Genomic DNA, 8711 nt, shown 5'->3' with positions numbered 1-8711 from the left:
TTCCAGATGATACCAATAATTAAAAAGGATAAAAATTTGGAAGAGTGGCAGATTGGGATTAATAAATTTATATGGCAGGGTAAAAAGGCGAGGGTTAAAATGAAAATAATACAGGACTCACGGGAAAGAGGTGGTTTAAGAATGCCTAACTTTAAACTATATTATGAAGCAGTAACCCTTTCAGTAATAAGTGACTGGTTTAACTTAACAGAGGAAAGGATTTTGAATATAGAAGGTTATGACTTGTTGTATGGATGGCATGCATTTATTTTATGAAAAAAGTGGATAGGGCTTTTAAGAATCATGTGTTGAGAAGTGCTCTTTATGGTCTGGAAAAATATTCCTATAAATTAGATTACAAGATTCCTATATGGGCGAGCCCTAGACATGCAATAGAGAATATAAATATAGAACAGAAACAGGAAATGATTATAAAGAACTTTTGTATGCTGAAGGAGGTAGATTGCAATTAAAATCATTACAGGTATTAAATGAAGAAGGGAGGAATTATACTTGGTTTCAATATGGGCAAATAAGTGCTAGATGGAAAGAAGATCAAAAAATTGGTATAATGCAAAGGGAGGAAAATTTAATAAAGCAAATTAGAAATCAGACCCAGGAGCATATAAAGAGATTGTATAATGTGTTGCTTGAAATAGATTCGGAAAAGGATTTGGTAAAGGATTGTATGATAAAATGGGCACAGAATATTCAGGAAACAATAATGTTGGAAACATGGGAGAAAATTTGGGTTAGAAATGTTAAGTTTACACAAGCACAGAATTTAAGGGAAAATGTTTATAAGATGTTTTATAGATGGCACTTAGATCCCAAAAAATTATCATGTATGTATCCTAATATCCAAGCGAAATGTTGGAGGTGTGATTGTGATGATGCTACATATTTTCATATTTGGTGGACTTGCAAGAAAATTAAGGTCTTTTGGATAAGAATTTGGTGGATTATTCAAAATGTACTGAAGAAGAAGATAAAGTTCCTGCCACAATTTTTCCTTTTGGGAATTATAACGGATTGTACAGGGATTGAGACTAAATTGATTCTGAATTTAATAACAGCAGCAAGACTGTTGATTGGACAATACTGGAAGAAAGAAGAGATACCTACAATAGAAGAATGGATATTGAAAGTTATTAATTTGGCTGAGATGGCTAAAATCTCAGCGTTTTAAAAGACAATACGCAGGAAAGATATTTAATTGAATGGAAAAATGGATTGATTATCTACAAAACAGATATCAGATTAAGAAATATCAGATTGCCTTTGAATAATTAGAAAGTTATTTTATGTAATGGGAGGGGTTGGGAGATGAAAAGCTTTGGATGTGGTTATTTGGATTGGAAGGAAAATTTTATTCTATGTTTGGTTTATGTATAACAATACCAGGATTGACCCGGGAAGCCGGGGGGGGGGGAGGGAGGGGGGGAGGGTTTTGTTTTGGGTTTTTTTTTGGGGAGGGAGGGGGAAAAAAGGGGGGAAATGTTTTTGTTTTTTAAAACTCTTTCAATAAAAAAAAATAAAAAAAATAATAATTCCTCTGTAGAATTGGATCAGCAGCTCCTTGGGCAGTTTGAGCTTACTGAGTTGGCACAGAAAGAACATTCTTTGTTGTCCTTTTTTGATGACGTTTTTGATGTTAGCTGTCCATTTGAGATCTTGCGATATGATAGAACCCAGAAATTTGAAGGTTTCTACTGTTGATACTGTGTTGTCAAGTATTGTGAGAGGTGGAAGTATGGAAGGGTTTCTCCTAAAGTCTACCACCATTTCTACGGTTTTGAGTGTGTTCAGTTCCAGATTGTTTTGGTTGCACCACAAGGCTAGTCGTTCGACCTCTCGTCTATATGCGGATTCGTCATTGTCTCGAATGAGACCAATCACTGTTGTGTCATCTGCGAACTTCAGTAGCTTAACAGATGGATCATTGGAGATGCAGTCATTGGTATACAGAGAGAAGAGAAGTGGGGAGAGCACACAGCCTTGGGGGGCCCCTGTGCTAATTGTACAGGTATTTGATGTGATCTTGCTTAGCTTCACCTGCTGCTTCCTGTTTGTTAGGAAGCTTGTGATCCACTTACAAGTCTGTTTCGGTACCTGTAGCTGGTTTAGCTTAGTTAGAAGAATATCTGGAATGATGGCACTTAATCAAACAATCAATTGATTGATTAGAGGTAATTATCTCAAATTATATAGGGTCTCCTCTCTCCCGCTCAAGCAGGGAGTTGGACTAGATGACCTCCAAGGTCCCTTCTAGCTATATTCTGATAAGGTAAGGTAAGGTAGGGTTAGAGTAGGGTAGGGTAAAGTATGACAAGACAAAACAAGACAAGAATATAAGATAATATTACATAGATATAAGATAAGCTTTATTGTCATTTTTTATTTTGAGCACACAGGCCCACATTAAAAATGAAATTCTTTCACCTGTCCTCAAAACAGAATTAGTGGACAGTCATTTAAACATGAGCCAGCCATGTGCTGCAGCTGCCAAAAAAGCCAACACAATCCTAGGCTACATCAAAAGAGGGATTGAATCAAGATCACATGAAGTGTTAATTCCACTTTATAAGGCCTTGGTAAAGCCACACTTGGAATACTGCATCCAGTTTTGGTCACCATATATGAAGAACACTTGCAGGAATTGGGTCTCTCTAGTTTAGAGAACTAAACCAAACCAAACCAAACCAAACCAAACACAAAGAGCTGCTGATCCAGTTCTACAGAGGAATTATTGAGTCTGTCATTTGCACCTCCATAACTATCTGGTTTGGTTCTGCAACCCAACAAGACAGACACAGACTTCAGAGGATCGTTAGAACTGCAGAAAAAATAATTGCTACCAACCTGCCTTCCATTGAGGACCTGTATACTGCACGAATAAAAAAGAGGGCTGTGAAAATATTTACAGATCCCTCGCATCCTGGACATAAACTGTTTCAACTCCTACCCTCAAAACGACGCTATAGAGCACTGCACAACAGAACAACTAGACACAAGAACAGTTTTTCCCCGAAGGCCATCACTCTGCTAAACAAATAATTCCCAAACACTGTCAAATAATTTACTAAAACTGTGTTACTATTTTTCTTCTCTTCCTTACTAGTATCTATCTCTTCCCACTTGTTACTATAACCATGTTTCTTGTATCTTTCAATTACATTGTTTTTATTTGTTTCCTAGTATGATTTGATAGCTTATTAGTAGCCTTGACTATCACTAAGTGTTGTATCTTTTTATTCTTGATGAATGTATTTTATTCTCCTTATGTACACTGAGAGCATATACACCAAAGACAAATTCCTTGTGTGTCCAATCACACTTGGTCAATAAAGAATTTCTGTCCTATCCTATCCTATCCTATCCTATCCTATCCTATCCTATCCTATCCTATCCTATTTAAAAGAAGGGCTAAGGGTGCGATGATAGCAGTCTTCCAGTATTTGAGGGGCTGCCATAGAAGATCTATTCTCCAAAGCACCAGAAGACAGGAGAAAAACAATGGATAGAAACTAATGAAGGAGAGAAGCAACCTAGAACTAAGGAGAACTTTCTTGACAGTGAGAACATAGAATAACAGAGTTGGAAAGGGACCTTGGGGGGTCATCTAGTCCAACCCCCTGCATGAGCAGGAAAGCCTATGCCATTTCAGGCAAATGGCAGTCCAATCTCTTCTTGAAAGCGTCCAGTGATGAAGCACCCACAACTTCTGGTGGCAAGGAGTTCCACTGGTTGATTGTTCTCACTGTTAGGAAGTTTCTCCTTAATTCTAAGTTGCTTCTCTCTTTGGTTAGTTTCCATCTGTCGTTTCTTGTCTTGCCTTCTCGTGTTTTGGAAAATAAGTAGAACAATCCCATCTTTGTGACAGTCAGTTCTACGTTCTATCTTCTATGTTCAGGGCCAATCAGGAGCTGAAGGACAAGGAAGCAGGTCCTGCACCTGGTAGATCCACGCAGGGTGTTTGGTTGGAGCAATTACAATTAACTCCGTTTTTGTGGCTCAGAAGGGATCAGGGATCTGTGCCAAGGTGTAACCTCAGAGTAGGAAAGCCTTTTGTTCCTCCTTAAACAATCTGGAGCAGAATCTGCCGTCTTTGGCACCCTTTGTCGCGCCTGTAACAACTGACGACAATGGTGGTTGTGGTGCTGATCTTCGTTTTTCATTCCAATTCTTAATTAATCCAGTTCTTAATTAATTCGTTAATTGTGAGAAGAATGGAACAGCTTGCCACCAGAACTTATGGGTGCTTCATCACTGGAGGCTGTTAAGAAGCAGTTGGACAGTCATTTGCTTGAAATGGTACAGGGTCTCCTGTCTGAGCAGGGGGCTGGACTAGAAGACCTCCAAAGTCCCTTCCAGCTCTATTCTGAATTTTATTTAATTTAATTAATTTTCACCCATGCTGCCCTCACTTCGGCCTTATGTTGCCTGTTTTATCCTTTTGCCCACCGGAGGTTTCAGACTAAATTATTGTCCTAAATTCTCTAGAATAGAATAGAATAGAATTTTTTATTGGCCAAGTGTGATTGGACGCACAAGGAATTTGTCTTGGTGCATATGCTCTCAGTGTGCATAAAAAGAAAAGATACGTTCAACAAGAATTCTAAGATACAACACTTAATGATAGTCATAGGGTACAAATTCTCTACTCAGAGTTGTCATAAAGCTTTTATCCAACTTGGCAATTTGAAGACAGCCAGATGGGTGACTTTGTGCCAATCACTAGGTGATGGTGAGTTCTAGTCCTGCCTTAGTTATGAAAGTCAGCTAGGTGACTTTGGGACAATCACCAGGTGACAGTGAGTTATAGTTTTCCTTTAGGCATGAAAGCCACTGGGTGATTTTGGGCCAATCACTGGGAGATATTTCCACCTTCCAGCCAGGTGACTTTAGGCCCAGCCCACCTCACAGGGTTGTTGTGTTGGGGAATATAGGAGGAGGAAGGAGTATTTGATATATTAGCCATCTTGAGTTACTTACAAAAACAATAAACACCGGATAAAAACATCTAAAGGAAAAGAGGCTGTGAGTTGTTGCAACGGGATCTTTGTGACTCCCATGTGAACAAGTAGTTTTCGACTTACGACCACAATTGAGCCCCAAATTTCTGTTGTTAAGTGAGACATTGGTCAAGTGAATTAACTGTTTGTTTGTTTGTTTGTTTGTTTGTTTGTTTGTTTACATTTATATCCCGCCCTTCTCCGAAGACTCAGGGCGGCTTACAGTGTGTAAGGCAATGGTCTTCATCCATTTGTATATTATATACAAAGTCAACTTATTGCCCCCCCAACAATCTGGGTCCTCATTTTACCTACCTTATAAAGGATGGAAGGCTGAGTCAACCTTGGGCCTGGTGGGGCTTGAACCTGCAGTAATTGCAGGCAGCTGTGTTTAATAACAGGCTTCTTACAGCCTGAGCCACACCACGGCCCTTTAACTGTAACCAAGGATTATCTGTAATTCTGCTCGCAACCCAGTTAAGCCCAAAAGAACAATAAATTTGATCCTCAAATCGAGATAAAATATCGCGAAGGAAACAGAATTGGAGACAAAGGACAAGAAATTGTTGGAAATGAAGAAAAAGCAAGATTCTTGCCCAGAGAAATTTTTATTATTTATTTATTATTCAGAAAGTTTACATAGCTTTTTAAATCAATCTCAGTGTCTCCTGAGCCCTTTCAAAATACAGATCGTCCTCAAGTTACAACAGTTCATTTAGTGACTGCTCCAAGTTACAACAGCACTGGAAAAAAGCGACTTATGACCCTTTTTTCACACTTTGCAGCATCGGTCAAAATTCAGATTCTTAGCAACTGACTCACATTTATGACGGTCGCAGTGTCCTGGGGTCATGTGATCCCCTTTTGCAAACTGGTCAGGAGTCCACGGGGAAGCCAGATTCTCTTAACGACCATGTGACCCACTTGAGAAATGCAATGATTCACTTAACAACTGTAGCCAGAAAATTCATCAAATGGGACAAAACTCTCTTAACAAACGTTTCACTCAGCAACATAAATTTTGGACTCAATTCTGATCATAACTCGAGGACTATCTGTAGAGACAGGCTGGAAAAACCAATTTTACTCCTAACAAGACTCATATTTTGCAAAGCCTTCATCTGTCTCATTTTGGCATTTACAGATTATCCTCAATTTACGACCACAACGGAGGCCGAAATTTCTGTTGCTAAATGAAACATTTGTCAAGAGAATTTTGCCCCGTTTTACGACCATCCTTGCCGCATTCATTAAGCGAATCCCTCCACTTGTTAAGTCATTCACATGGTCGTTAAGCGAATCTGGCTTCCCCTTTGATGATGCTTGTCAGAAAGTAGCCAAAGGGGATCACGTGACTCCCCCCCATGTGACCGTCATAAATACGAGTCGGTTGCCGAGAATCTGAATTTTGATCACGTGACCATGGGGAAAGCTACAACGGTCGTAAGTGTGGGAAAAAAAAACCCGGTCCTGAGTCCATTGGAAATTTGAACGGTCACTAAATGAACCGTTGTAAATCGAGAACTGCCAATATCGCTATTTTTTAAAAAGCTGGGTTACTGATTCTAAGTCGCACGCTCATTACGAGAGCCTAATCAAGATTCTTCACCCTAAGCAGAGACCTAGACGGGAAAACAAAGCTGGAAAAAATGTGGATTTTTTTTTTTTTTAATCAATGAAAGATCGGAAGATTCGGTCCTTCTGAATCACGGCTTAGAGGCGGAAATTTACGCCGAAGACAAAGTGGCTATTCCGGATGATATCACGGATGCCATTCCCGAGATTGTGGAGAAATTCCTTGAATCTCTTGACACGTTTGGACAGGTCCTGGAGAAGAAGAACATAGAACACAGAGTTGTAGGGGATCATTGAGGTCATGTAGTCCACCCTCCCCGCTCTAGCGGGGGGAAAACCCTTTTCTCTTCTCCCTTTCTCCTTCTCATCCTTCCTCATCTCAGTATGACAGAGTTGGAGGGACCTTGGAGGTCATCTAGTCCAACCCTCTGCTCTATCAGGAATCCCTTATTTCCTTTTATTTCCCTCCTCCTCCTCCTCCTCCTCCTCCTCCTCCTCCTCCCTCTCTTTCTCAGAATAACAGAGTTGGAGGGGACCTGGGAGGTCATCTAATCCAACCCGCTGCTCTAGCAGGAAACCCTCTAACATTTCAGACATATTGTGGTCCAATCTCTCAACTGAGATGGGGTCTCCTCCCACCTAGCAAACGGTTTGACCCTCCTTCTAGACCATCCTAGGAGCCACCACACCTCCTTCTTACCTTCTTCTCTTTCTCCTCCTCCTTTGCTAATCGCCCCACAGTGTCACAGGTGAGAACAGCCACTGGGGGTCTCTCCTCCAGGAAATAGTAGCCTGTGCATTGTCTGACCAGCTGTGGAGGAGAAAAATGTGTGGTGAAACTCAAGATACCTCTCAGGACTCAGATACCATGGAGGCCACCATCTGCTTTCCTATGGAGGAATCTTGGACCCTTCCAAGGCGTTAGACAATCTAAGCTGGTCGGTCCTCAGTCTCTCCATGTACATTTTAGGGGAACAGGAAGGGTTCAAGGGTTAAGTTCCTTCCCCGTCCTCAGAGCTGGGCCTAAGAGTTGGCTTGGAGAACCAAGAAGTAGATGTCCCTCAAGACAAAGGTAGAAGTTGAAGAGCTCTTTCTTCAACCCAATGGGGATGGAACTCCAGTTTCACCTCTGCCAAGAAGATCCTACAGAGGCCCCGTAGACCTGTCTCCACCTACCATCAATCACCCAGCCAGCTGGGTATCAACCCCTCACCCCGTTTTCTTTGAAGTCGCATTCATCCATGGAGAATTCTTCTTCTACCGGGCACACCGTCTGTTTGATGGTGAAATTCAGCTCTTGGTTGCTTTCGGAATAGGGATCCTGAAACAAGACATAGCAAAAACAAAACCGAACGGCTGATTTGAACGGCCACCTGCACCTTATCCTGTTTTAGGTTGGGGATCCTTTCTGGACGTCTCTTTGTGTAGCCTCTTGAAAGTGGCTGCAGAGAAGACTCCATACCAGTTCTAGAAGCGCTGGACTCCATGCGCATCATCCTCACTGACCATAGATGAAGACTTTTCGAGATCCCCATACTCTTAGACAGGCCAGGATGAAGTCCACCATAAGCCTGAAATAGCTCTTCCAACTCATGGTTAGCACATTTCAGCTTTTAATCCTGCTTGGGAAGACCATACTCTCTCTCTCTCTCTGTGTCTCTCTCTCACTCTCTCTTCCTCCCTCCCTCCCTCCCTCTCTCTCTCAGGCTGCTGACCCAGGAGAAGGATGGAAATGGGGAAGTTGTGTTTGCTGCCTTCAGCTGCTGGGGTGGGGGAGGTAGACCATACATATTGTCATCATCTTCAGCACAGACTTCATGATTATCGCTATCACCATCACCATCAACTTCATCTTCCTCCTCCTCCTCAACATCGTCACCATCACCATCCTCAATCCATCCTCCTCAGCGCCATCATTGCCATCACCACCTTCATCATCCACACCATCACCATCCTCCTCCTCACCTTCATCTTCACCATCCTTACCATTCTCACCATCACCATCCTCAACTTCATCATCACCTTCATCGTCACCATCATCTTCATCATCCCCCTTATCCTTGATTTCATCCCCATCACGATCCCCATCACCTTCATCATCTCCATTCTCCTCAACTTCAC

The 8711-nt window shown here is 41.5% G+C and overlaps 1 protein-coding gene across 1 annotated transcript in view; it reads right to left on the bottom strand.

Annotated features, from left to right (window-relative positions):
• Positions 1–6728: 6728 nt before the first annotated feature.
• The window catches only part of LOC131198287 (uncharacterized), a 14321-nt gene continuing 12338 nt past the window's right edge, over positions 6729–8711 (bottom strand). The window contains exons 7-10 of the mRNA XM_058182773.1: positions 7804–7911; positions 7291–7401; positions 7049–7100; positions 6729–6844 (exon numbers count right to left, since the gene is read on the bottom strand). Of these exons, the coding sequence (XP_058038756.1) occupies positions 6729–6844; positions 7049–7100; positions 7291–7401; positions 7804–7911 (387 nt within the window). The remainder of the gene's footprint in view (positions 6845–7048; positions 7101–7290; positions 7402–7803; positions 7912–8711) is intronic.

This window comes from Ahaetulla prasina, chromosome 4, assembly GCF_028640845.1.
Source record: "Ahaetulla prasina isolate Xishuangbanna chromosome 4, ASM2864084v1, whole genome shotgun sequence".
NCBI classification, from domain to species: Eukaryota; Metazoa; Chordata; class Lepidosauria; order Squamata; family Colubridae; genus Ahaetulla; species Ahaetulla prasina.
This window is presented reverse-complemented; position numbering and strand designations above follow the sequence as displayed.